General features: G+C 54.0%; 1 protein-coding gene across 5 annotated transcripts; it reads left to right on the top strand.

The window, feature by feature from the left end:
* Positions 1 to 25: 25 nt before the first annotated feature.
* On the top strand, positions 26 to 26,325 carry KBTBD11 (kelch repeat and BTB domain containing 11). Of its 5 annotated transcripts, none has more exons than XM_059049090.2 (2): positions 26 to 383; positions 19,335 to 26,325. In XM_059049090.2, exon 2 carries the CDS (start codon positions 20,166 to 20,168, stop codon positions 22,095 to 22,097), a length of 1,932 nt encoding a protein of 643 aa, XP_058905073.1. In that variant the 5' UTR covers positions 26 to 383; positions 19,335 to 20,165; the 3' UTR covers positions 22,098 to 26,325. The 5 variants fall into 5 exon arrangements, with proteins under 5 accessions (XP_058905073.1, XP_066878562.1, XP_066878563.1 ...); XM_067022461.1 differs by lacking the exon at positions 26 to 383 and adding an exon at positions 390 to 494; XM_067022462.1 differs by lacking the exon at positions 26 to 383 and adding an exon at positions 391 to 536.
* Positions 26,326 to 27,938: the final 1,613 nt, after the last annotated feature.

Below are 27,938 nucleotides of genomic sequence, written 5' to 3'. Positions count from 1 at the left end.
GAGAGCTGGCAAAGCCTGGAGCGCTGGCAGTAACCTGTACCTCGCTCCTTGTTGGGGGAGTTGCTGGATTAAAGCTCAGCATCTACGAGGTGCCGCAGTGTCCAGCGCGCAGTCCGCGCCCCTCCCGTGCGCGCAGGGATGCGCCTGCGGTGGGCGCCGCTCCCCCGCCTCAAGCCGGGTGTCCGCGGGACCTCCCTGCTCCTGGAAAGGGTTAAGCGAGCGGAGGGCGCGGGGCGGGCTGACCTCGACTCGGGGCCGCGCCGGCGCGCTCCAGCCCGGAGCCTGCGCGCCCTGCCGGGGGCTGCGGCCACCCTCCCGCCCACGTCCCGCCTCAGCGCGCTGCTCGGAGCGGCGGGGCTCCCGGCGCGGCCTCCACGGACGAGGTGAGTGTCGGGCCCGCTGCCGCCAAGGCGGGCCAGGGGCGCAGGGGGCACTCGTTGGGCCGGGCCTGGCCGCGCGGGAAGATGCTCGGGAGCCCGCGGGCGCTCGCACAGGTGCGCGGAAGGCGGCCGCCCCGTCCCCGGGCGTTCTCACAGGTGCGCGGGAAGAGTCCCGCGCATGCGCGTTGGGGACCACGGCGAGGGTTCCGGGTCCCGGGCTCGGGTGGGCGCCGGGGTGGAGGGCGAGGCGCAGAGCTCAGAGGTAGGGGTGGGCCCCGAGGTGGGGCGGCAGCGGCGAGACGCCCCAGGAGGCGGAGGATAAGCGGGCGGGGGTTCCGGGGTGGCCGCCGGGGCGGGGGCGGGGGCCGGCGTGGGGCGGCGGCCGGGGGTGGCCTCGCTCGCTGCGGGGGTGTGGGGAACGGGGTGGGCGGACCTCCGTCCCGCTCCGCGGCGCGGGGACTCCCTAGGGCGCTCCTGCCGGAAGCGGGTGACGGCCAGCCCCCGCGCTGTGCCCGCGGTGATCGCCTCCAAGTACCTAGCCCCGGGGGCGGCGTGGCCACTGTCCTTTCCGCCGCCAGTCGCGCCTCCGCGCGCCCAGCCCCGCCGGAGCCAACCCGGGGGCGGAGCGGCCCGGAGCCCAGCGGGGTGGAGCCGCACCCCGCGCCCGCGCCCCGCTGCCCAGGCTGAGCGCTCCTTGGGCAGGCGGCCCGGGCTCGCGGCCACGCTGTAGCATGGCGGGCCCGGCCGCTTCCCCCTTCCGAGGGGTGCCTGGGCTCGGTGCCGGGCTGCCCGGGCCCTGCCTCGCGGACGGTCATGGCCGGGCCGCGCTGCCTCTGGATAGTCCATCCCGCGGGGCCACAGGAAGCGGGTGGGAGGTCCCTCCCGGACCTGGTCCCCGGGGGAGGGGAGGAAGGTGCGGAGGCACCTCTCGCTCTCTCCTCCGATGCCCGCCGGCCGGGACCCCCGCGACCCCCAGGGCCCCCTGCTTATGCTACCGGGATTGCTGAGGGCTCGTGGGATGCTGGGGGCTGGTGCACAGCGCGTGCTTTCTTTTCACGGAGCCTTTGCCCCACTGACCGACCAGATGGCCCACCAGCAGCGCTTGTTGCTCAGGTTTGAACGTGCCTGACTGCATGATGGCGCGGGGACGAGGGGGTACGAAAAGGAGCAACATTTAAATAAAGACTGCGTGGAACCGGCTGACACTGCCAGAGGGGAGGTTACATGCGTTTCCGCAGCAAGCCTCCCACCCCCGACTGGCTCTCGTGCTGGGGGACCCCAGCCTCCCTCGGGGGGCTGCCCCTGTAACGTTAAAGAAGGAAGGTTTTTTTCCAAAATAAATAAATAAATAAATAAAAAATAAAGAAGGAAGGTTTTTAAAAATTCTACCATTTCTTAGGTTCCTACAGAACCACATCCTCTGTCTCCGCCCACCTTCACATCTGTTCTAAAGGAAAGAAAAAGAACAAATCAATGTAATAAGCTTTATTTCGCTCAAAGCACTGAAGGCGCTTTACCGTCAGGTTTCTAAGCCCCCGCGCTGCCCTCAGTGGAGGGGCCAGTTCACTCTGTGCCTGGCCTGTTGTCGCCTTCCTCCGGTCCTCATCTACCAACAGTCACTTAGCCTCTAATCAGGACCCTTAATGGATGCCGACGTTGCCCTTTGGCCTTTTATCCCCAGCTAATGGGGTCCTATTGTTAGAATCCTCCTCCCTCCCCACCCATGAAATGCAGAAGGAAGCTCTCCATGGCACTCAGATTTGCCCAGGGACAGCCCAGGGAATGCACATTTCTGGTAACTGGCATTACAACTCTTCCTCTTCCTTTGGGGCCTAACAAAGCAAAATTTTAAAGAAAGTCTTTCCAGCTTTTTTTTTTTTTTTTTTTTTTTTTTGCAATACGGGGGCCTCTCACTGTTGTGGCCTCTCCCGTTGCGGAGCACAGGCTCACGGGCCCAGCCTCTCCGTGGCATGTGGGATCTTCCCGGACCAGGGCTCGAACCCGCGTCCCCTGCATCAGCAGGCGGACTCTCAACCACTGCGTCACCAGGGAAGCCCCTTTCCAGCTTTTAATGTCAATTGCACAGGCATTGCTGATAATATAATTAGAACACAGAATGAAAATAGCTCAAAGATTTTGCTTATAGGATTTAAGGCAGTCTTGGGCTTGGGAGGAGGGGAGAAAACAGTTAAAGTGTCCATCCTAGATCAGGACTGAGCTGTTGGCGCAGGCTGGCTTTGTGTGGTCATCTTGCTGTCCTAGTGTCTGGGCACCCTTAGGGCGGCACCTCCTTCACCTGCAGAGGACTTTGCCTGCTGTTGGCTCCAGCCCTGGCAGAACAGGAGGATCTGGAACCTCATCTCTGAACATCTTTCCTGGCAGTCGCCAGTGCTTGATTTCATTTCCATATGTTCTGATACAAGTAGCCACGTTGTCAGCGGGAAGGCAGGAGGCCTGTTTTTAGTCCACTTTTGTCCCTGTACTGGGGGGCCCTCTGTGCTGTGGGGCCTCCATCTGGGATCCTATTTCAGTTTTTTTTCTAAATGCCTACAGCATAAATTGTCCATAATCATAGCTCTGCAGTGAATCTGGAATTACTTCGGCAGCTGTAATGCCCCACGGCCTCCCTACCTCCAAGGCTTCGTGACCCAGGAGGACAGATGTGGGGTTGGCCTTAGAGGTGCCCCGAGAGGCCGTCAGTGTGCAGACCAGAAACCAGCCCCGTCATTTTGCACATCTTCCCCTGGTGACTCAGGGCAAATCTTCTTTTCTCAGGAGTTCACAGGATTAGTGTCTCCACTGTGGCCTTGGTTTCAGTTTCTTGGATTTATTGTAATTATGCTAAAAGTATAGTGTTGGCACCTGCACCCTTTTGGGACATAGTTAGCAATGAGCAATGACTTTTGGAATACAGCAGAAACTTCCAGGAGTTTGCCTTTTGCCAACAACCCAACTCCTGCCAGAACGAACATTAAACAGTGCCTTGGAAATTGAAGCCATTGAAGGTCTTCTGCAATATTTGACCGATTAAAAGCCAGTTCCTTTCTTTCACAAACACTTATCGAATGTCTACCCCAGGTCAGGCACAGTTGTAGGTGCCGGGAATGCTATGGCATCTAAAACAGGCGCAGGTCCTCACCCCCAACCCCCTGCAGCTTAGGTTCCAATAAGGTGAAAGGCATTAAAAATATAATCATGTTAATTCATGTGTAATAACAGACAAGTGGCCTAAATGAAAGGAATAAACCCCTATGAAAGCATCTGATGAAGGGATTTTGAGGTGAGGGTCTGTAAGATGAGGAGGCCTGGCAGGGGAGGACGGCAGGGGACGTCCCAGGGGAGATGGCGCTCAGAGGAGCCCAGCACAGTAGAGAACAGAAGGAAGGCCGGGAGGGGCACCTGGACCATGTCATAGATTTGTAACTTAATATAATTTCTATTCCTAATTAATGGTGGCATTTCCTCTGTGTAAATTGATGGAGCTTTGCTCTCTAGGCCTCGATGGAGTAGGACGTGTGTTAATTTTACAGAACTGAGATGTACTGCATCACAAAGGGGTCCCCATTCCGTGGGATGCTGTGAGCACCATTTCCTGGAAGGTCTTAGTCGTGAGGACCTTGGTACAGATGCCAAGTCTGCTGCCTTTGCCTGAGCCACCGTCACCTCCCGCTCCCACTACCGTGGTTCCAGGCGGGCTTCACACAGCTGCCCCTCCCCCTCGATCCGTTCCTCATACAGTGGTCAGGGTGGCCATTTAAAGACACACATATTAAGATGTTGGGCGGCCAGTAGCTCCCCAGGGCTGTGGGCTGTAGTCCACAGCACGGGTAACAGGATGCTCATTCCAGTTGCCGTGGTTGTCTAATGACCCACCCCACAGACTTAGTGCCTGCCGTGGACTAAACGTCTGTCTTCTCCAAATTCCCATGTTGAACCTTAATCCCCTGGTGACGGTCTTAGGAAGGGGGGGCTTTGGGAGGTGATGAGGCATGAGGGTGGGGCCCCATGATGGTATCAGTGCCCTCCTAGCACAGACTCCCGAGAGCTCCCTCTCCCCTTTTCCTCCACGTGAGGACACAGGGAGAAGATGCTGTCTGTGACCCAGGAAGCAAGTCTTATCAGACACTGCGGAGAGTGAGCTATTTATTCCAAGTCTACTGATGCGAATATTAATCCCATATAAAGGTACCTTCCCAGCAACGTCTAGGCTGGTATTTGACCAAACACCTGGGTCCTGTGGCCCAACCAAGCTGACACATAAAATTAACCATCGCACCTGTCCTGTTCAGACGGGAATGGAGGCGCATGGTGACCTCTGGCCCATGGCAGCCCTGCAGTGCAGTCAGGCACAAGTTGGCTGGGCTCCTGTTCCTGGGGGTGACCTCCAATATGCTCTTGGCTCTGCCTGCTGGGTTCTTGGTTCTGCCCTCTGAGTCATCCTTCTTTCATAAGAAGTGCCTGGTGTTTGCAGCTGAGTGGTTTTCTCAGCCTGTTTCCTGGTTTCTCTTCATGCTGATCTGTTCCGTTTACTCTAAGTTGGCAGTTATCTCTTCCTGTACAATTATCTTAAAAACGTTGTGGGTTTTCTATGGATCTGTTGGGATTCAAGCCACTAGACAAAAGCTCTATCCACAAATCCACATAAGTCCTTTCTCTACCTTGGACCTCCGAGGCCTGTGTCTACTGTCCCCTCAGATGTTTATGAGGTCTTAACAGGGGATCTGATTGTGCCACCTGGATTGATCTTTGCTCTGAGGCCCCGTCTTAATTTGACAGTATCGGAAGGGCTGGGAAAGAGAAGAGCTTTATCTTCCAACCCAGCGGGGCCTGGTTCCTTTATATTTCCTCCAAATCGCACTTGAAAACGGAACCCTTCCTTCTTCAGCTCTCCTCTCTCATCTCATCAAGTCACAGAGACAGAGCTCAGTAGGGTCACCCAGGCCCTGCCTGGAAGTCTCCTCCAGTATCATCCAGCCCACCCAACGCATCCTCCGTCTCCAGCATCACGTGGCCACGGTGCTGCTGAGCCCTGCCCTCCAGAGCCATGTCCAGGAACCCCATCCACCTGTCCTCGGAGCCCCACTGGCAACTACTTCAGAGCCCAGAGGCATGTGCCCACTGGCTGCCTGCTGCCCAGCTGGGACCGCTGAGCTTGCTGCGGGTTCCTGCTCTGGTGGCAGCCCCGTCCAGGCGGGTGCATAACGGACCAGTCCAAACATACGGGCTCAAAAGAACAGAGTTGACGTGATTTATAAACCTGCAGTCTGGGCAGGTCTGGCAGGGAAGCTCAGATGGATCATCTGGAGGCATGCACGCACGTCTGCAGCCCGGCTGGGAGTACGAGGGCAGCGGGGCTGGACCCGGCGCCCAGCACAGGGTCTCCGTGGCCTCTCTTTGTGCTCCCTCTAGCCGGGCATCTGGTGTCCCCGGACTTCTTACACGTTGGCACTGGGCATCCGAGGTCTGGGTCCTAAGAGAGGAATCTGTATTATTGCTGTTTTCAACACAGCCTCACCTCACCATCATCACCAGGGTTTAGGATCCAGAGACCGGGGCACATACGCAGACAGCCGGGGAGCCATCATCACCCATCAGAAGAGCATGCGGGTGGGCTGGATCGAGGGGTCACCTTGGAAAGGATGGGCTGCGTGCTGCACTCTCCAGCCACCCCCGCCCTCTAGCTCCTTCCTCCTGGCTGGCCAGGGGGCTGTGGCGGCTCCTCGGGACCTGTGCTGCCCACCCTGCAGCTCTGTGTGTGGCCCTCAGCCCGCCCTCCCATGAGGCCCAGGTCCCTGGATGTCAAGGTCTGTGTCTCCCAAAGGCCAGGCACTTCTGGGCTCTGAGTGCAGGGGACCTTGTGTGAGGGGAGAAGCCTCACCCTCCCTGGTCCTTTGGTCAGTGCAGAGTCAAGTCACCGGGGGGACACAGGGGATAGAAACGTGTCGGGCAGTAGATCCAGTCCTCAGCTTATGTCACAGCTCTGCTGTGTATTGATCCTGTCAGTTTGCACGGGGCTCTCACCTGTGCCAATTCCTGTCTTTTGAGTGCATGGAAATCACTGTTTGATTGAGTAGGAAATAAGACTAAGTACTTTTATCCATGTAGATAATCATCTTGATGTAGAAGTCAAGATATAAAGAAAAATTGTCTTCATTTCTTTTATGTCAAACAGCACCTTGATTCCTTTCTCGTGCAACCGTTCTTACTACTTATTGTAAAGGGTTTGATATTTTGAGGAGAAACATTGTGATGGAAGATGTAGGCCCAGTTATGTGCCGAATGCGATGGAATACCTGCGTGAAACTTTGAAATGATCTGTAGGCACCTGTAGCCTCTTGGTCAGCATTACAGGCTCTGAGAAGACTTTTACGCTTTTGCACAAGGGCTTTTAATCCAGCTGACCTCGTGTGGCTTCGATGTGGCCCAGGTGGTGGGGGTTGACCTCGGGGCCTGGTCACTCAGGCTGTGAACTCGGGGGCACTTGTCGCTGCTGTGGAGTCCCGGTAGCCCCGGGACGAGGTGCACAGGCGGCCGGATCTTCCCAGGTCCTTCTGTCTGGTCATTTCACCAGCGAAGGCAAAGAAACACTGGAGCTCTCAGCTCTGTGACGTCAACCCCAGAAACCGCGCCTTCTGCAGCCTCACGGGATTTGTAGAAATTATGAAAATCACTGGGTCTTGGACTTGTTCTCAGTGTGTTTAGGTTTCTGGAGTTGAGATAGTGCAGGGAGTGAAGCGGGCAGGGGTCCTAGGGTGTGGCTTCTAATTTAGCACAGCACTTATGAGCTGTGTGCCCCTGGGCAAGTGGCTCACCCTCTCTGGTCTCTGTTTCTTCCTGTGTGTGAAATACAGGGAAGGGCTGGACCAGGTGCTCTGCCATCTCTGAACTGCAATGTTCCCAGTTTGGGGAAGGATTCTGGGACTGGTCAAACCCTTGGAAATTCTGAGGTACAGCACGTCTTCAGTGTCAACATTTTTTTTTCTTCAAACCTACAACCTAAATCAGGGATTTAACAAAATGGGTCCTTAATTTCATAGTTCCGTGCCTAAAAGCCTGGATATTATAAGAAAGCGTTCATTTGACCATATTTTTCTACCAAGTATTCTTTCTTGGGGCCCCACCAAAACTTGAGTCATTTTATTTTATGCACACACGGATGCACACACATACATGTGCACACAGATGTAAATGTACACATATGCACGTACACATTCTTGTATATATATATATATATATATATATATATGTACACATCTATAGAGAGATGTGTATATACATATAATTTTTCTGATTCTAAAAATATGCATTCATTATAGACAATTTGAAGATACCAAAAATTATGAAAAAAAACTCACTCATAATTCTCACTATCAACATGCCTTTTAAATTTTTGGTATTATTCTCATTATCTTTTTTCCCCTGTTGTGTGTGTTTGTGTTGGGCGGGGTGTTGAAAGTTTTTTTAATTTAATTTTTATTGAAGTATAGTTGATTTACAATGTTGTGTTAGTTTCAGGTATACAGCAAAGTGATTAAGTTACACATACATATATATATATTCTTTTTCAGATTCTTTTCCCTTATAGGTTATTACAAGATGTTGAATGTAGTTCCCTGTGCTGTACAGTAGGTCCTTGTCGTTTATCTATTTTATACATAGTAGTGTGTATATGTCAATCCCAAACTCCTAATTTATCCCTCCGCCAAGAGTGGGGTTTCTACTGACCACATACGAATATAGTGCAATTTGCTGGTCATATTCCTTGATGATCATTCCATTGTTTTCCTAGTAAGACGGCTCTGGACAGTATCCTTGTCCTCAAGCCTCTGGAGGCCTCTCTGATTGTCCACAGCGGTGCTTTGGTCCCAGTTGCTGGACATCGTGATGTTCTGGACGAGGCTGGGTTTTGTTGAGGGGTCAGACCGTCTCCTGTCACCTGAGGGCTGTGGGCCAAGAGCACAACAGAACCGCCTGCACGGCTTCTGGAAGGTCATAGGCTTGTGGGTGAAGGTGGGTTGGTGTCGCAGCTTGATGATGTCGTGTCCTCAGGCTCTGAAAGGGCAAGTTCTGGTGTCTGTGGAAGATTCTCCAAAACTGACAGCCCTTTCTGGAGCCTAGTCACCAAGGGCTGGGCTGTTAGGGGCAGAGCTGCCCGCCACGAACCCCCAAAGAGAAGGAAGCCGGCCGGATGCATGGCCAGTGAGGGCCCGGCCGCCAGAAGGAACATTGGTTGTGTGGCCTGCGGCCCCCGGGTGAGGTGCTGACGCAGCGGAGCCCACGTCTCCTGGTGAGGATGCTCTGAGCAGGTGCTCCTGGCGGAGGGAAGCTGTGCTGTGACCACGAATGCAGACACCGTTCCCCCACCCCCGCTGTGCTGCTTGACAGCTGCCTTTTGCACTCAGGGAGCGGCCGCCTCCTCGTAGAATTCCAGACCCCGGACGGACCGACTGCGGTAAGATGCTGTCTGTGGGGGTGCGGAGGGGGCTGTCGGTGCCAGCGTCACACGCAGGAGTCACAGCCTCAGAGTTTTGGGTTTTTTAAGATTTCTTTTTTGGATGTGGACCATTTTAAAAATATTTGTTGACTTTGTTACAATGTTGCTTCTGTTGCATGTTTTGTTTTTTTCCGCCCCCGGGGTATGTGGGATCTTAGCTCCCTGACTAGGGAGCAAACCCACGCCCCCTGCATTGGAAGGCGGAGTCGTAACCACTGGACCGCCCGCCTGCCTGCGAAGCCCCCCAGGGCCTTCACGTGCCTGACCTACTGTGGCATTTGCCAGGGTGGAGCGCCGTTTTCCAAAATACCCATCTTTCTGAGACTGAAGTGACCTCTCTCACGCTGAACCCACTGCAGCCATTCACCCCAAACCCACATTTTAGGGGGAAAATGCAATAAAAATCAAGATGTTGGCAACCTTCATCTGTAGACTCTTTTGAGTCAGATGTTAAAAGAGTTTGCAAAGGCAGCAGGCTAATGACTAATCGTTTCCTCGGATTCAGTCTCAAGATAATTTAAATATTTCGTCTTTGCCTCCACTCATTCCTGGCTGTGTCAGGACCGGCCTGATGGGAAATGGCTTCTCTTGAGGCTCACGTGGGTGAACTCACACTCATCAGAACATCTGTCTTGATTTCTGCTTCAGAAACAGCTGAGCTAGCATTTCATCTGCCTTCTTGTCCCATTGAGCCACCCTCGTTGCTTTGAGGACAGAGATCACGTGTTGCATTTGGATAAATTCCTCTCCCTGTAATCTCCCCAATCAGAAGGTGGGTCTTCCCAGACAGCCAATCAGAAGGTGGTTCTGCCCGGACATCCAATCAGAAGGTGGTTCTGCTCGGCTGCGGTTTCCATGCCAGACTCAGGCCGTTTCCCAGGACCCGCTGAGCCGGAGGGGGGGATGTACTAGGCCAACAGCAACGTTTCTGAGAACCCTGAGGACACAGGTGCAGCAGGAGGGGAAGGCAGGGACTCTGTCATTACACCTTAACTAAAGCAAAGCAGGGCAGACCACAGAGAGAGGGGTTTTCTATCTTGCTTTCCATTTACGCCAATAATGGTAAATAAACAAGTGAGATTAATAGAAGAGAAATCTGGGTTCTAACCGGCCAGTAATAGGCATGGGATTTCGGACAAGTCTCTCTGTTATCAAACCAAGAGCTTAGAGCTTTAAAAAGTATAAAATGTGAGTTTTGATTTAACTTCCCCATATTTCACTTTGACTGGAAATTTAAACATACGAATACCTACTCCAGCACTAAGAATACAGTGACTTAGGAATTTTCTTACCTAGTGAGTGACTTTACTTAATTATGCTTCAGATTGTGAGGCTTCCATGAGGGTCAGTAGCAGGCCAGATTGACTAATGGATAAGTACTGATTAAACATGGAAAAACATTTTTAAGTGGTAAATTATAAAATACTCAAACACTGTAAACAATGCAATAAAAATATTCATATATCCCAGTGAGACAATACATGTTCTCGTCTTGCTGTTTATGCTTTAAATCTTCAGGAAGCCAAGTGATACAGAGCAGGTAGACAACCCTCCCTCCCTTCCTGCTCAGAAGTAACCACTGCACCGGAATTCACACCTGTCCTTTTCACACTTCCACGAATGACATGTAGTATTTTTTTTCACGTTTAAATGTATGTAAATTATACTGTACCTTTCTGCAAATGGCAGACCTTCAAAAGTTCAGAATTATGTTTCTGAAATTCATGCACATTGATACATGTAGATTTAGTTCATTTAATGTGTGTGGTTGTTTGGGCAGTGATAGAAAATCAGTCTAAAAGTAGTTTAATCAATCTTTTTGTACCAAAGGACACAGAGCACTCTTTCTAAAACACAAGACTGATCATATTCACTTCTTTGAAGCTATCAGAGGATTCCCGTTGTCATTAAGATGCCAGGGTGCCACGGAGGGGCCCAGTCCTCTGACCCTGGGGCTCCTGGCTGCACCCAGCCTCTTCAGCTTCTGGAACTGGTCAAGCTTGTTTCCACCGCAAGGCGTCTGTCCTCTCTTCCACCCGACCTGTGTTTGGCTCTCTCTTGCTCTCAGAGGAAGGAGTCTTACCTGATCCCAAGTAGAAATCAGGTCTCTCCATCACTAATTCTCGGATCCTTGTTTATGTTTCCTGCCGTGGTTTGTACCTCCTCTAGAATTCGTGTAGTAATGGCTTATGTTTGTCCTCTTCGCTACGCTGGGGGCTCTGTGGGGCCTCAGCCAAGTCTGTTTAGTTCCTGCTACTTTCTAGGACCCAGGGCACCTCCTGGAACACTGTAGGTGTTCAGCATACATCCACTCAGCGAATGAGCAAATGACTGCATGTTGTTAATTATTTCTCAGCATTGGTGGGACTTAAACAGATTGAAGACTTGGGGAAAGTGGGTCTGTTTGACCCAGGCAGCCTCTCCCTTCTGGTTCCAGCTTTGCATCACTGCTGGGATGTTCACCTCTGACTTCAGTGGACTCACACAGTAGACGTATTTTAAAAGAGTTAAGGTTACCCAAATATTGCTCAGAATTGGGTCTCACAGCTAGAAATTTCCAGGGAGGATTGCAATCCAGGTGCCTCTTTGCAGAGTCTCTGTGATTCTGTGTGTGATCTCAGTGTTCACACTCTGTGCTTGTCAACAACTCCCGAACCTCGAGCCACAGGCAAAGGCAGGTGCTTCTCTTCTGGGTTTGCTCCCTGAAGGCGCGTCCGGAACCTAAGGCATAATCTGCACTCGAGTAACTTGGAGCCCCCCTTTTGAGTGAATGCAAAGGTTTACCCTCATCCATTTTCCTTTCAGTTCTTCAGGGTCTTGGCTTCAGGGAGCACAGGGCTGTGTCATAGCTGGGACTGAGGCAGGGCCCGTCTGTGTGACGTCATGTTAGGTGGCAGCTGAAGGCACACGCTTCCCTGAGCATGGCAGCAACGTCCCCACGTCCCCCTGCTTTAAAGCGTGGCGACTTCAGGTGTGTTACTACATCACCAGCGAAGGGCTGTCTTGTGAGTCATGAAGCTCTAACGCTGCTTGCATCTCTTGAATTAACAACAAAGACCCATGATCTGATGAAGGAAGGAGAACAGTGCAGCTATTCAGCAGATTTCCATGACCCAGTTGTCCCGCTGGATTAATGTCAATTTCATCTCTCTGCCCTGGGCTTCCTCTTCCCCCAGACAGCTTGTCATGGGTAACGGCTAAGGGCACAGAGACACTCATAGTTGCCACCAAACTTCTGAAACTCCCGAGCAGTTGGGAGTGGGGCCTGTGAACCTACGTGGCTGCGAACTTGGTGAACGGGTACCGGCTGCAGGCGTCTTTTCTGAGGCCTCATGTAAAATGCCCCAGAGACGGGGAAAGAGGGGAAAAGCGCTCTCTGGTTTTGGTCTGCTGCTAACTTCGTTTGGTCTTTTGAGACGAGTAACGTAGTGTTTCTGGGCCTCCAGCGTTTTCTCGTGTCTGGAATCAAGATCATGGCAATTCCTCTACCCGTCCTCACGTGTGGATCGCGGGGACAAAATGGAAAATTGCCGCGAGGCCTGGGAGCTGCTCTGGGTACAGGCCGCAGGGCTGTGCACTCCGTCCTGGTGGGGCTCTTCCGTGAGCCAGGACCGGCGTTGTCCGGGTCCGGCCCTCACGGTGTGTGGTTGCGAGGAGCTGGGGCCTGTGCGGGGCGAAGCTCTTTACAGACGTCCGTCTAATCCCCGCCGAGACCCAGCAAGGTGGGTTCTTGTTCACAGGCAGAGTTATTTCAGTTTCCAGGGACACGTATCCCACTCAGGTTTGCTGAAGCCAGAAACAGACATTGCTCGCAGACGTCACAAGCCCTGGCTGGGGGTGACTCACCCAGGGCACACTCCCTCCTCTCTTTCTAGATTTTGCTCTGTGTTGGCTTCAGTGTCTTCTCCCGAGGACAAGCTTGCCCTTGATTTCAGCTCCCTGACCCACCCGCCGGGCCAAAGCCTTTCTCCTGCATCACCCTTCAGCAGCAGGACCTGGCCTGGGGCCGTGCTCTCGGGCTGGAGCAACGCTGTGACTTAATCCCACTACACTTCATGACTGTGGAGCCAGTTTACATTCGTTTCAGGAAATATAGCAACGGGCCATAGCTAGAGAGAGGACAGTAGAAACCTGTCTCTGATCCAGCGTCCACAAACACCAATCCCTTTTGAAGAACCTTTTCTTTGTGAGCTCTGTATCATGTTTCATTGATAAGACATACATACATACATACATTGTATGTAGTGCAAGAACTTGCTGTAATATGGATTTTTATCTGGATGTTTTCAGAGCTGTTTTTTCTAGGTTTTCTGGTTAACATTTATTCACTCACCATCCATCAAGCCTTTTCTGGTGGCCCTGGCAGAGCCCATCCCCGTGCCAAGGTTAGAACGATTGATGCATCTCCCTGTCGTGAATCTACATTCTCATGGAGAAGGATGACACGCATGCATATGAGGTGCTGGAATAAGACATTCCGTGCAAACGTGGACTGCACAGTTGCTGACCTGGGAAGTGAGGAAGGCAGTGTTTGTGACAGCAGGTCCCTGGGGCCTGGGAATGAGCAAGAATTCTGGCTCAGGAGGAGAGGTGGCTCTGGGTGGCAGGGATTGTGTGGGCAGAGACCCTGAGGTGGGAATGCATATGCAGATGTACCTACGTGGGGGTTACGCGCACAGATACACCTGTGTAGGGTTTACACACAGATACACCTGTGTAGGAGTTATGCACACAGGTACACCTGCACGGGGTGTACACACAGATACACCTATGTAGGCTTTACACACAGATACACCTCTGTAGGGTTTTTACACACAGATACACCTCTTTAGGGTTTGTACACACAGATACACCTGTGTAGGGTTTACACACGGATACACCTCTTTAGGGTTTGTACACACAGATACACCTGTGTAGGCTTTACACACAGATACACCTACATGGGGTTTACATGCACAGACACACCCACGCAGGCTTTACCGGGGCGGGGCTGCAGTTCTGTGCTTGTGCAAAGGATGGAGAGGACTTCTGGGCAGAGGAGGGAGAGATGAGGGCGGTGGAGACTTGGGAACAGATGGCTCAATGCCTCACTTAGCAGCCTAAGCAGTTTGGACTTTGAGAATCGCTATTACGTAAAAGCTTCTCTTCAGGAAATTCTCTAATTTTACTTCCTCCAGTGAAGCCCTGCCAGAAGATTCAGCCACCATTACCCCCTAAATCAGGCCCACACAGACAGCGCCGGCAGGAGCCCATCCCTGCCACGGCCTGCCCCGTGTCTCTATCTGCTTTACTCTCAGAGCTGGGGGCGTCCTGAGTCACCGGAATTCTGCTCCCAGATGCGCTGGGCAGGGGACCAGACACGGGAGTGTCTCGTAGGCATCGACTAGCCCAGCGCACGGAGGCAGCAGAGTCGAGTGCTTCACGCTCAGAACTGGTAACAGACAGAAGGGTGCAGAGGATTGGACCCAGTGCCGGGTGACGTGGGTGCTGAGGCCGAACGGCGGGTCCCCGTCTGGCTCTGCCACCTACTAAGTGTGGGGCTGATTAATTGTATGGTGACATTGGTTCACATCTCATTTCCTCTTTGGTAAAACGGAGCTAAAAACTATGACCTCACAGAAGGGTGGCTTGTGAGGGTCACGTATGTCCCTGTGATGTAACACACGTGCCAGCAGTGCCTTTAGAATAGACAAAATAGGTGTGAGCTGTTTCATGATTACTCGTGCATTCAGCTTATGTTACAGCCCGTTGAGTCTTAGAAATGTCCTTCATGAAGAGCAGATTAAAAACGATAGGTTGTAATCTGGCAGAATAGACTCTGATTAATGTCACCAGACCTGCTGAAGGACGTCACTTCCCCTCTTAATTATCCAACACACCAGGCTGCTCAGCAGCCCCGCCCATCCTCAAACCTTACGGAACCTACGGCCTGCGCCCGGCTTGGGGGTCCTCTCATCCAGGTGGTGGGTGTCTCCTCGGCCGAAGCGCGTACAGAGCCGTGCACACAGGGACCCGGGCCCTGTGTCCTCCGCGTCTCCCAAGACCACGCGGCACCCGGCTTTTAGCAGCCAGACGGCCAAGCTCCCAGGGTGACTGAGGGACGAAAACCTATTTTGTGAACGATGCTTCCTTGTGGCAGCGTTGGACTCCGTGTACCAGGCCCGCCGCTACGGTGGCCTTGCTAGGGCCAGACCGCGGACTGTGATGAGTGCAGAGAACGTGGTAATCAGGGCTGGGGTGAAGGTCACTGGCTGCCCTCCCCACCCCCACCCAGGCATCCGCTCCCACCCAGCTGCCTCCCTGCGTGCCCAGGACCGCCACCTCATTTTAACTGGGCCCAGTGAGGGAGGAACCAGCAATATTTGCAGGAACAGCTGAAGGGAACCAACATGTTCTATGATCAAACAGATAGCCTGACATTCCCGGCAAGTTTCTAAGACTCGATGATGTTTCTTCTGTTTGTGGTTTTCTTTGTGAATTAACCCCAGGAGTTACTGGCTGTTCACTATGTGAACAGGGTCGTGCTGGTGTGTGGGACGCAGGCGGCGGGCAGGGCCCAGGTGGTGGTCCCGGGACTCTGCTGTCACAGGCGTGTGGCTGGACACGTGGATGAGACATGTGTCGGGCGTGACTTGGAGAACACCGAGGAGGAATCGGCTACAACAACAGGGGCTGCAGACATTTAGATAAACTTCCCGAGTGTGTTCATTAATATTAAAAAAACTGACTAATTATTTGAAACAGAGAGTCTCTTTAGCAACCTATATTATTCTAATGAAGCATATTTAATTTTAAATCACCTGATATCCACCTTAAGCACAAAAAAAATGTCCACATTTGGGAAATCATAGACAATCTTCTTTAAGAAATTCACATTGGGCTTCCCTGGTGGCGCTTAAGTGGTTAAGAATCCGCCTGCCAATGCAGGGGACACGGGTTCGAGCCCTGGTCCGGGAAGACCCCACGTGCCGCGGAGCAACTAAGCCCACGTGCCACAACTACTGAAGCCCGCGCGCCTAGAGCCCGTGCTCCGCAACAAGAGAAGCCACCGCAATGAGAAGCCCGCGCACCACAATGAAGAGTAGCCCCCGCTCGCCGCAACTAGAGAAAGCCCGCGCGCAGCGACGAAGACCCAGTGCAGCCAAAAATAAACAAGTAAAAATAAATAAATTTATTTAAAAAAATTCAAATTGAGAGTGAAGAAATTCATAGACTAAAAAATTCTGTTTAGGTGTTTACAACGTGGAGAAGAAATGTATAGCCTCCGGGGGAAATGCTACCTAAGTTATATTTAAAGCAGACTTGTTCCTGTTAAAATATTTTCTCACTAGTCAGGAAGGAGCCTATGACTACACCCCACACCATCCCCTCCCGTCGCTACATGGGGCGAAGGTGCTGCCGTTCACCTGACTGTAACAGACCCCAGAAGCGATGCTCAGGGAGGAAATCCTTCCCGATGCCTCAGTCGGGCGGGGAGTTCCAGTTATTTTGCCGTCACCAGGGTGGGTGCTGGCACAGAGTCCTCCAGGAGCCCCTTAGGGGGACTCTGATGCTGGAGCCAGCTGCAACATGGGGGTGGGGTCCCCTTGCAGATCCCGGACTTCCAATCCAAAGAATCTGAGCCTAAGTGTCTTGGCAGACTTGCGGTGCTCAGAGGACTGTTACACACAAAATGGGCTGACTTCTTCCCATCCTTTTTGTTTGTTTGTTTTTGTTTGCGGTACGCGGGCCTGTCATTGTTGTGGCCTCTCCCGCTGCGGAGCACAGGCTCCGGACGCGCAGGCTCAGCGGCCACGGCTCACGGGCCCAGCCGCTCCGCGGCACGTGGGATCTTCCCGGACCGGGGCACGAACCCGCGTCCCCTGCCTCGGCTGGCGGACTCTCAACCACCGCGCCACCAGGGAAGCCCTCCCATCCATTTTAAGGCCAAGTCACAGTAATGGGCCATGCTGGGGAAAACAGATATAGCTCCGAATGCTGACTTTTTAAACATCATTTGAAAAAGGAAGCGGCCCCTCTGCTTAATTTCCTCATTCCTCCTGTGGAAGCTGACCCTCCACTGTGCCAGGAGGGCGGGGGCCGGGACCCGTCACGCTGCAGAAGCTTCCTTCAGAAAGTGGACGAGCTGGGTGGCCCCCCAGCTCTCGGGATCCAGCATCACTGCCGCCTGCGTCACAGTGACAGACGGTCTTCTGTCTCACCTGACGACGTTCAGGCGTTCGGCACCACCTTGGCTGTGTGGGTGAACAGGGACTCCTGACCTGGTCACGGGGCAGAGAGCCACCTGAGTGGGTGAGCAGCCGTCACACTTTGGATGGGATTAGATGGCTGTGCCCCAGTCTCGGGCCACCCCCGGCTCTGCCAGCCTGGTCTGTGATCCGTGCCAGGGGCGCACAGGGAGCTGGCAAGGACATGCCTGCTTGGACCACTGACTACCTGGGTCATATTTGTTTCATTGTGGACATGCAGCTCTTGCTTCTTGTAGCTACGACAAAATGTCTACTTAGCCTGATTCTTTCAGGCTTTAAATGGATTCTGTAGAGCTTTGAAAACATAAGAATTGCAAACTTAGGCTTTTCAGTGTGTCCCGAAAAGGACACACTGCCTTCCCTGCCTTTCCTTTGAGTCTGTGATGACATCCACGGAGAGAAGTCTCAGAGGTTGGGCTTCTGCATGTCCCGATGAGAGTCAGGCCAGAGAAAGAACCAGGAAGTGCTGAAACCCTTCTCCTGGCCAAGAAAAGAAAAAAAAAACTAGTTAGTTTTCTGAGGTCCAAGGTCTTCTGTATCATACAGAGAAAGTGTGAAAAGAATGAAGCAAATAAGAGAGCCAGTTCTCTGATTTTATTTCAGACATTGACATTTATATGTATGTTTGGGAAAGGTATGTATATGTCTTACTTTTTATCTGACCTTCCCTTGAGTGACTCAGCTGACTAAGAAAGCACCTCTGGCGTTTGGGAAGAGGCCAGAAGCTTTGCTTATAACATCTGTGCGGGTTCCCAGTTTGTCATCACATTCCGGTCGCTGCGGGCCAGAGTGCGTTTCCATCTCAGTGGACGCAGGACCTCCCCAGCAGCGTCACGGGCTGGGGCACAGCTGAGTAAACACGTGGCACCTCCGTGACCCACATGCCCGTGGTCAGAGTGTCAGCTCGCCCAGACTGTCTCCGTGCTGCCTTTCCACATGTCCGAGACAGTGCCCTGCACCTGGTGAATATGCCCCAAAGGTTACTGTTAAAGATTTCTGGAAAACAGAGAGAGAAAGAGAGAGGGAGGGGAAGAGAGACAGAGAGAGAGGCGGGGAGGAAGGGAGAGACAGAATTGAATGTCTTGAATCTCCACCTCTAAGACACTTGTATTTCTGAGAATAATTGGAAAGTCTTTTTCGTAACACGGTAGCAGGAAGAGCAGGGCCAGCGTTTATTTTTATACACACCCATTCTCTCAACCCTGAGCATTTATAGGGATCAGGTGACAGTATTAAGTACGATTAGTAGAAAATCAGAAGAGGTTGAGGGTAGGTGGTTAAGTATCATTTTACCCCATTTGAGAGGTGAACATACCCCATGAGGATGATGAATCTGAGCTGTATGTATTTGGTCTGTTTCTCTTGTCCGTAGCCTCCTTAGGAAAGCCAGAGCACGGTTTGCCCCTCCCCTTGTGCTAAGACCCCCTTCTAGGCTGGGGAGTCTCAGTGAAGGTTTTGCCAGTTAGGAAAGATAATTTATGATTTTTTTAAAAATTCATCTGCAGGTGTTCACATCTGCCTTCCAAGTCGTTCTGTGGATTTTGTTTTTTGTTTTGGTTTTGTTTTGTTTTGCCTTGGCTTTTCTTTGGCTGTACCTGTGCTATTTGGAGAGTTGCTTGTCTGAGGTCTTTCAGAGGTGCAGAGCCAGGAATGAGCAGTTCAAACAGATTCCAGAGTTGGAGCCTCTGAGGCCAACTACAGCGAAGAGTCCTGGGCACCTTTCTCTAAATATTTATTGTAAATGGATTTGAGATAGCTTGGCTGGAAAAGATTTCAGGAAAACTGTCACACAATAAAACTGAGGTTTCATAGGCTGGCCATGCTTTCTCCCTAAAAGTTCTCAATTTTACATAGACATCTCGTTAGGTCGAAATTAGGAAGCGGTTGATATTTGACTGCCATTGCATTGACACACGAAAACCAGCAATTTCGTATGGTTCAACCCGGTGTATTTAAGGCTCATGGCTGAATTGGGCTCTCCTTTATAGGCCTCAAAAATCAGGGGAGGAACAGTTTTTTAATATCTAAATAATCCCATATGTTTTATTCACCAAACTTTCCAGCACTGAAAAGTCACAGTCCCCATTCTCAGCGTATCTGAACCCTATAACCTGAAAATGGTGGAGGGAAATGGGGTAGATGCCACCGACACAAAACAACCCTATGGAAAAATGCAAATTCCAACATTCCGTCTCTTTCTCCTATAAACAGGAACACAGAGAGCGTGGTGACATGACATGGAAACACCTGATATTCCAACAAAGGAAGTCGCAGAGGAAGGCTCCCGATGGATGAAGGAGGAAAGCCGGTCTAGGGTGTGCAGTGACTGTGTCTTCCTAACCCCCACCTGGCGACTGAACCATGCCCTCCCCGCTTCCAGGTGAACACTGTCGAGGCAGGCCCATCGGGAGCGCTGCCCATGCCGGGACACACACAGATATTGTCCGGCTGACCATCCCTAAACCTGAATCGCACTTGGGAGTCACGCACAAAAGGAAAGCTCCCTGGGGCGGCTCCCTGTAAAAGAGCAGTAAAGTCAGTGTTCTGAAGTGTGGACTGCAGCCCGTCTCTGATTCGTTGGTCCTCAGAGACAGAGATGTGATGGAATGTGGAGGGATAAACACTGACTCAGGAAGAAAGGGCAGGCCCAGTTCCTCAGGAGCACCTGACAGCTCAGTTCCGCAGAGCAGGAGCTACAGACAGAGCCGCGGCTGCGGCTGCAGGGCGGTCCTGTCCGTGGACTGATCATCACCACGCGGCGCGGAGACCGGCCGCCGGGCGGGAACCTTGCCAGGTTCACAAGTTCAGCCGGGAGCGCGCTCGAGTCGACACACCCCTTTCGCCGGAGAGGAGGGCGGGCGGGCGCGAGGGGAGCTGCGTGCGGTTGAAAACCAGTGTGGACACGAGTGAAATCTGATCGCGCGCCGGCAGAAGCGTGTGAAGGCAGGAGCCCCGGAGGAGCGATCGCCCTTGGGCAGCCCGAGTCCGGGCGAAGTCATGCCGGGCTGCTGAGCGGGGACGGCAGCCGGAGCGAGCGCTCGCATGGAGAGCCCGGTGGCCCCCTGCGTCCTCTACCCGGGGGACGGAGCGTGCGGCCAGGCGGGGGGCCGGGGCGACGCTCCCGAGGCTCCGGGAGAGGGCGGCCTGCAGCCGCCGGACGCGGCCGTGGGGGAGGGCGCTGCGTCCCCGGCGCAGACACCCTGCAGTCTCAGCGCGTCCCTGTGCTTCAGCTCCGGGGACGACTCCCCGCCCTCTTGTCGCCGCGGCCAGCGGGTGGTGCAGAGGCAGTGGGAAGTCGGCAGCGCGGGCGCCGCGTCCCCGGAAGGGCGCGCGTCCCCTGAGGCTCCCGTGTCCCCCGAGGAGCGCACGTCCCCAGAAGAGTCCGCGTCCCCGGAAGATCCCGCGTCCCCCGGGGAGCGCCCGCCGTCCGAAGAGCCCACGTCCCCGGAAGAGCCCGGGGACCCCGCGCCCGTGCCCCCCGGCGTCGGGCCAGAGCACGGGGAGCCCGACCTGCTCATCGAGGTGTCGGGCCGCCGGCTGCGGGCGCACAAGGCGGTGCTGGCGGCGCGCAGCGACTACTTCCGCGCGCGCGCGTCGCGGGACGTGCTGCGGGTGCAGGGCGTGGGCTGGGCGGCGCTGCGGCTGCTGCTGGCCTACGCGTACAGCGGGCGCATGGCGGGCGTGCGGCCCGACAACGTGGCCGACGTGGTGGCCGGCGCGCGCCGCCTACAGCTGCCCTGCGCCGCGCAGCGCGCCACCGACGCTGTGGCGCCTCAGCTGAGCCTGGCCAACTGCTTCGAGGTGCTGAGCGCGGCCAAGCGGCAGCGGCTGGCCGAGCTGCGCGAGGCCGCCTACCGCTTCATGAGCGACCACTACCTGGAGGTGCTGCGCGAGCCCGCCGTCTTCGGGCGCCTGTCGGGCGCCGAGCGCGACCTGCTGCTGCGCCGCCGCCTGCGCGCCGGCCGCGCCCGCCTTCTGGCCGCCGCGCTCGGCCCGGCCGGGGAGCGCGCGGGCAGCCGGCCGCAGAGCCCGTCCGGGGAGGCGGAGGGCCGAGGCGACGCCGCCGTCTACTGCTTCCACGAGGCGGCCGGCGAGTGGCGCGAGCTGACGCGGCTGCCCGAGGGCGCGCCGGCTCGGGGCTGCGGCCTGTGCGTGCTCTACAACTACCTCTTCGTGGCCGGCGGCGTGGGGCCCGCAGGCCCCGACGGCCGCGCGCGGCCCTCGGACCGGGTCTTCTGCTACAACCCGTCCACCGACCGCTGGAGCACCGTGCGGCCGCTGCGCCAGGCGCGCTCGCAGCTGCAGCTGCTGGCCCTGGACGGCCACCTGTATGCCGTGGGCGGCGAGTGCCTGCTCAGCGTGGAGCGCTACGACCCGCGCGCCGACCGCTGGGCCACCGTGGCCCCGCTGCCCCGGGGCGCCTTCGCCGTGGCGCACGAGGCCACTACCTGCAACGGCGAGATCTACGTGTCCGGGGGCTCACTCTTCTACCGCCTGCTCAAGTACGACCCGCGGCGCGACGAGTGGCAGGAGTGTCCGTGCAGCAGCAGCCGCGAGCGCTCGGCCGACATGGTGGCCCTGGACGGCTTCATCTACCGCTTCGACCTGTGCGGGGGCCGCGGCGATGCGCCGGGGGCCGGGCCTGCGGGGGGGGTCAGCGTGCTCCGCTACCACTGCCTGGCCAAGCAGTGGAGCCGCTGCGCCTCGCACCTGCGGCCCCCCGGCGCGCCGTCGGGCCTCCAGCCCTTCCGCTGTGCCGCGCTGGATGGCACCATCTACTGCGTGAGCCGCGCGGGCACCTGGCGCTTCGTGCCGCCCCCGGACGGCGAGCCCGGCGCCGGCGACGCGGGCCCCGAAGGCAGCTTCGAGCTCCAGTCGCTCCGAGCCCCCGCGGACGCCCGGGGCCTGCTCTTCCCGTTCGTGCTCAACCTGCAGGAGGAGAAGCCAGACCGAGGCGAGGAGGGCGCCGCGTAGGGTGGGCCGGGACACCCGGGCGTGTCCCTCGGCAGCCCTGAGCCAGGGGACGCCCCGAGGGCCGAGGTCCCAACTGGGAAACTGGAAGGGGCGAGGGGAGAGCAGGCGGGGAGGGAGAGAGTCGGGGGAGGGCCCCAGTGGGCCCCGCCCAGCCCACGGGATCATTTAAAGGCTTAGAAGGTAGAAGCTTGTCGCGGGGCCTTGAAGACCTTCTGCGATGCTGTATTAAGGCCCGCTTCCTAGTCCGCATTCCTTTTGCTTTGCTTTGCTTTGCTTTGCTTAATGGGGTCGATGGCAAGATGTAGGATGTGTGCAGATAGGTAACCTTACAAATAAGATACAAAATACCTGAGAAAGAAAGAAACAGAATGAGAGATGAAGCCTCTGGGTGCAGTGGGTGAGGCCTGGAGTGTACCGGGGTGTCCTGTCCTCGGTATCACTTGTGGAGTGGCCGGGAGGCCCGACCTGAGTCGTGTGGGGTACCAGGTACCCGTTGCTTCCTGCACCATGAGAGGGGACCTCGGGGCCACCTCCCAGAGCTGAGATCCTAAGTTAGGCCAACATGAACTATATTAGTGGAACAACTACAAGAAGGTCATACTTCTTTCGGCTTGAGGTTTAAAAGTATAACTGATAAGTAAAGCTTTTAAACCCTTTCTAAGTTAGTTTAAAAGTTTCTGCCACATGTGCTTAACTTGCGGTTGGCTCCACTCCAAATGTAGTAAGTATTAAGGGTGAAATCTTTGATTCCCAATAAGATCTGTCCAGTGAACACTGGAAGTATCTCCTCTGTCATCACAGGGGCCCAGATATGGTCAAAGGCCCACACACCTCAAGAGCAGGTCCTTCTCACCGCTTAACTGAGATGGGTTTAATATTTTCAAGTTAAGAGATGTTAATAATTATGTTGAGTGATGTAGTAACGATTTGCTCTTATTTGAGTTTTAAATCTTTGATGACTGAATGTTTTCCAAAGAGCATGTCATCAGTAGGAAAAGTGGGCAGTGGCCGTGGTGCTTGTCTGCTTTAAAAGGAGCATTTGGTACCCACCAGGTTTGCTCAGCCACTTTGATATTTCATAGTGGGCTCAAAAAGAGTAGTATTCCCCCCCCCCAAAAAGAAGGTTAAAATCCTTTCTTTTTGAGAGTTCTAAAGAGTAACATGCAGGCACATTTGAACCCACTACTTACGATTTTTTTTTTTTTTTTTTTTTTTTTGCCGTTCGCGGGCCTCTCACCGCTGTGGCCTCTCCCATTGCGGAGCACAGGCTCCGGACGCGCAGGCTCAGCGGCCACGGCTCACAGGCCCAGCCGCTCCGCGGCACGTGGGATCCTCCCGGACCGGGGCACGAACCCGTGTCCCCTGCGTCGGCAGGCGGACTCGCAACGACTGCGCCACCAGGGAAGCCCACTTATGATGTTTTAAATATGAATTCTGTCATCCTGCTGCGGGAAATTCATTTTTACAAGCATCAGCCTAAGAAATTGTGGGAGAGTGACAGTGAACATCTTAACATAAGGGGAAATAACATCTAGTTATAACGTAGTTTAGCAAGTAAACTACACTTTTCTAATTGTGAATTCCAAAATGCTGCAGTAGAAGTAACATGAAATTCAGTACTTTGATAAGGCACAAGGATTAAAAACGAATCAGTTGATCTTTCCTCATTTGTTATAACATTGTACTTTCCAAATATGTACAGACAGGGCTTACCGTTTATTAAAAGTTTAAGGATAAAGTGTACGCTCATAAATAGAGGCCAACTGATTAGGATTCTGCGTCCAATCCACTATTTTTTATTACAATAGGAAAAGTACACATTGAAAGTTATTGGCACATAGTAAGTAGATGAAGTCATGTGTACCTTACTATGATTTACTCGTGAATCCAGTGATGGGAGGTTACCTCTCTCTGTGCCAACCAGTGGGTATGTGGGACATAGGTTATGCTTTTTAAAGAGTCCGTGGTTGTGAAGGTGATCAGTTAAGCATGTTTAGGAACGAGAGCTTGAATCATGCTTGCGCCGGAGCATGGGCTCTGCCGTGTCAGCGCGTGCGTTCTGGTGACTTGTGTGCCTGCCTGTGACTGCTTCTGACCTGAGAGGATGCTTGACAACTTGGTCCATCGTCTTAGGAAAGAAAAACAGCCTTCAGATCGCCTGACTCCTTTGGCCTTTTGGTAGGAATAGACTGGAGACGTGGCAGGAGGAAGAGAATTGAGATCCAAAATAAACAACTCATGTCCTTCTAAAGACATGAGCATTTCATATGATAAGTACATTTTTCTCTAGACTTTCATTATTTATGGTAAAACTTTTATATGAAATGGAACCAAGCTAATATTTTCATTCCTTCCGTATCAAACTCATGAGATATTATCACTGTGATTTTACTTGAGAAATCATTCCTATGATGTTTACCGTTCAAACACATAAACGCTGAAAGTGGGCTTCCAAAGTAAACTCTCCCCATAGAAGATGGGAGACCTGTTAGATGTCACGTGTGGACAGCCACACGATCACGTGCCCAGCTGGAGTGTTTGTGTATTATTTCATCCTTTAATTGAAGGAAGAAATGCCTGGACTAGACATTGCATCACTTTCTGTGGGAGCTGGCCCCGGAGTCCCAGGGATGGGTCAGGATGAGATGCCCAAGGATGCCTAAGGATGGGCAGAGGATTTAGAACCTTGCAGACCATACTTCTAATAGTAATATCACTGAGAACAGATACCAGAGCACCTGGCATGCTGAGAGGACCAGTTTAATTTGCTTTTGGAGGCCAGTACCTGGGGTGTAGGGCCAGGAGGGTGGTGCACCAATTACACCAATGGAAAAGCCACCCCATGCAAGATGCTCCGTTTGGAGGACATCTAGGGGAGGGGCAGGCCTGGCTGAGACTTCGCTCCGGGTCTGATGTTCCGAGGATGGATCATGTCGCATTCCACGTGGTGTGCTAAGTCTGTATGCAGCTCTTATTTAGAGAAACAGTTGGTGCAAAAATATTCCCGCTCTTCGATTAGTTGAGTCAAAAGAAGCTAGTGCATTTACGACATCCATCCGTAGTTCACATGAAATTAGGAAACTCACGCACACTGACGTTTCCAGATATTTGAAAGAGCAGTGGCATTTTAAGGGGAAAGGCTATAATTTGGGAAAGCTTGATCTTTTGGTTAGCTCACAAGCAATGACTTTTGTATTGTTAATCAAGGTTCATTTGGGATCCAAAGGAATGGGGTTAAGACGTCTTCACTTCCTTTCTGTTTTTACCTTCGGTTTTGGGGAACAGCCCCAGTGCCGGCCGTCGTGGACTCTGGCAGCTTTATGGGACTGGATTTGGAACTGGGTGACTTGATTTCTGAATCTGTGGCAGCGCCAATCTCCTTTCCTTGAAGAGAATGGGAGTTCTTTTGCTACTTAGTTAAAACTCCTCCCTTTGTATCAATTTTGCTACAAATACTTAAAATGAACCACCTGCTCCATTCCTGTTAATTTCTGGTGTCACTTCAGTAATTCTGGTAGCTGCTGTTTGATCTGTGGGTCTCTTGGGTAACTTCCTTTGAAAGATTTTGAAATGAAATGAAATGCAATGTTTTCGAGGTCCTTTGCGGTTTCCTGAAGCTAAGATGCTTTCAGGACATAATCTGTCGTAACACCTTCCTGGGGCGATATGTAAACAAGTGCTCTCTTGTGTTCTGTTTTATTTTGGATGCTTTCCGAGCTCACAACATGTTTTATTTTGGTGTTTTTAAAAAATATCTCAGTGTTCTTATTTTTCCCTTTCCTCTGCAATATCGTTATTCATGGGACGATAATAAGAGCGAAAGATGGGAATGTGTCATCTTCTGGTTGCGTTTGAACGTATGTCAGCGGCCACATTCTCTACACTTTCCCCCCTTCCAGGAAGGTGCCTGGACCACAGGAGCTGGCAGGGCACTTCGTACCTGCTTGGTGAATTGGTTTGAGATGAATTGAAATAAAGGCCTAGATGTGTTGTCATGCGAGATGAAAGCTCCTCTGAGGCTTTTGAAAGCTGTAAGCAGTGCTGCGGTGTGGCCGGGTATTAAAGGCAAACAGGCGTCTTGAAGACACAGTTCAGGCCGGCTGATGCTTTATGGATCAACGCTTCAGCTTCTAGGTCCTGGGTACCAATCGTGTAAAACCTTGTACGTCTGTCTGTTCATCCTGAGATGAAATAAATCACTGGGCCATGCCAGTGCCCCTGAAACCTGCGCGGCTGTTCTCGTGTCTTTTCTTAGGAGCGGAGCCCTGGGTGGGTGTCCCTGCCTGGGGATGTGCCCCCGAGCCTGGGAGATTCCGGCCCGACCTGCGAGGCCCAGGGCTGGAGGCCCCCATCTGAACGAGGAGTCTAGGGAGTCCGGAGGGTCCGTGCGGCTCCGGTTCTAAGCCGGGGGGTCTCTTCATACTCATCAGGTGCATATGACCCCCGTGGTGCCCCCTTTCCTCACCTGTCCCCTCGGCCAGCAGGCCGTGGGCCGCCGCCCATCACTGCTTCCTGGAGAGGCTGTCCTCTACGACATGATGTTGGTTGTGGGGTAGGAGAGTTGGTGTGGACACAGGAGAAGCAGGAGCCAGGCTGGCGGGGGGGGAGGTTATTACACTCACGGCCCGGAGAGGCGTCAGCGCACAGCTGGCTTTGTCGGGGACGCGGCGCAGGGGCGAGGGGAGAGCTGTTCTTGGGGTTCCCGGGAACAGCTGGGCACGGCTGCTCTGAACGATCCCGAGGGCTGGCAGGGGCCCCTGCTCCGCCTGGGGTGCCCGCCGGGTGCCAGGCAGGAGAGATGTTGGCTTGTGTGAGGCAGGGCTGGGGGCGGCAGGGGCAGGATCGGCAGGGCTTGGTGGGGTGATGAGAGACTGCCCCGTGCGCTTTGCCGTCTCGCGGGAATCCCGGGCCCTGGGAGGGGAGGCTCTCCGGGTCAAAGCATCCCGCAGCAGAGAACATAAGAAGCGAGGCCTCGCCCAACTGCGGATCCCACGGCCCAAGCCCCACAGAGGGTTTGGGGCTGACGAACGCATCGGGTGGAGCTGGAAGCGCACCCCTGGGTTCTGCCTGCCCCGGCTCCGTTTCCCGAAAAACACCTCCTCCCTCTGGCGTCCAAAGGGGCACAGAACTGGGCCCTGAGGAGATTGTCTCCTGCTCCCCTGCCCCACCCCCCAAGTTCAGGATAAACTGAGAAATAGGCTCAGCGGTCAAGCAGACACTTAGCAGCGCAGGAGGGGAGAGAAAGTGGAATTTGGGTTGACTGGCCGAGCGGCTGGTTCACGCCACTGGAATCAGGCCACGGTATCCGGCCTGCAGGTCCACAGGAGTGGGTGGATTGTACACACTAAAAATTTTCCACCCCTGTGACGTTCTGACCTCTTAGGTCCCGCCTGGCTGCGGCGAGATGGACCCCCTCGCCCCCGCCAGCCAAAGGCCCAGCCAGGAGTCCGCCTGGGACCTATGCCAACAGCCCGGCCAGGCCCGGCCTCCTCTGCCTGCCCCGCCCCCGGGGAGGTGACCCTCCTCTGCCCGAAGCGCCCGGGCCGGGTGTCCAGAGGCTCGGGGCAGCCCTGTCGCCCAAAGCCCAGCAAAATCACGAAAAGCGGCCAATCTCACGCCTCTCGTCTCTAGGGCACTGTGAGTGGCGTGACATTTTTCTTTCAGTGGCTTCTCCGTGCTGTCCCTCAGTCAGCCTTGGAAGCTAACACCCGGCACAGACAGAGGCCTGCTCCTTGCAGGGGGAGATCCCAAAGAGAGAGCCCAGTGCGGGCGGCAGGGCCTGCCCCAAATCCAGCACTCAGCTTCCCCTCCTCCCCTGGGGCGAGGTGGGTGCGGCGAGGT

This window comes from Kogia breviceps, chromosome 20 (genome assembly GCF_026419965.1).
Source record: "Kogia breviceps isolate mKogBre1 chromosome 20, mKogBre1 haplotype 1, whole genome shotgun sequence".
NCBI lineage: Eukaryota > Metazoa > Chordata > Mammalia > Artiodactyla > Physeteridae > Kogia > Kogia breviceps.
This window is presented reverse-complemented; position numbering and strand designations above follow the sequence as displayed.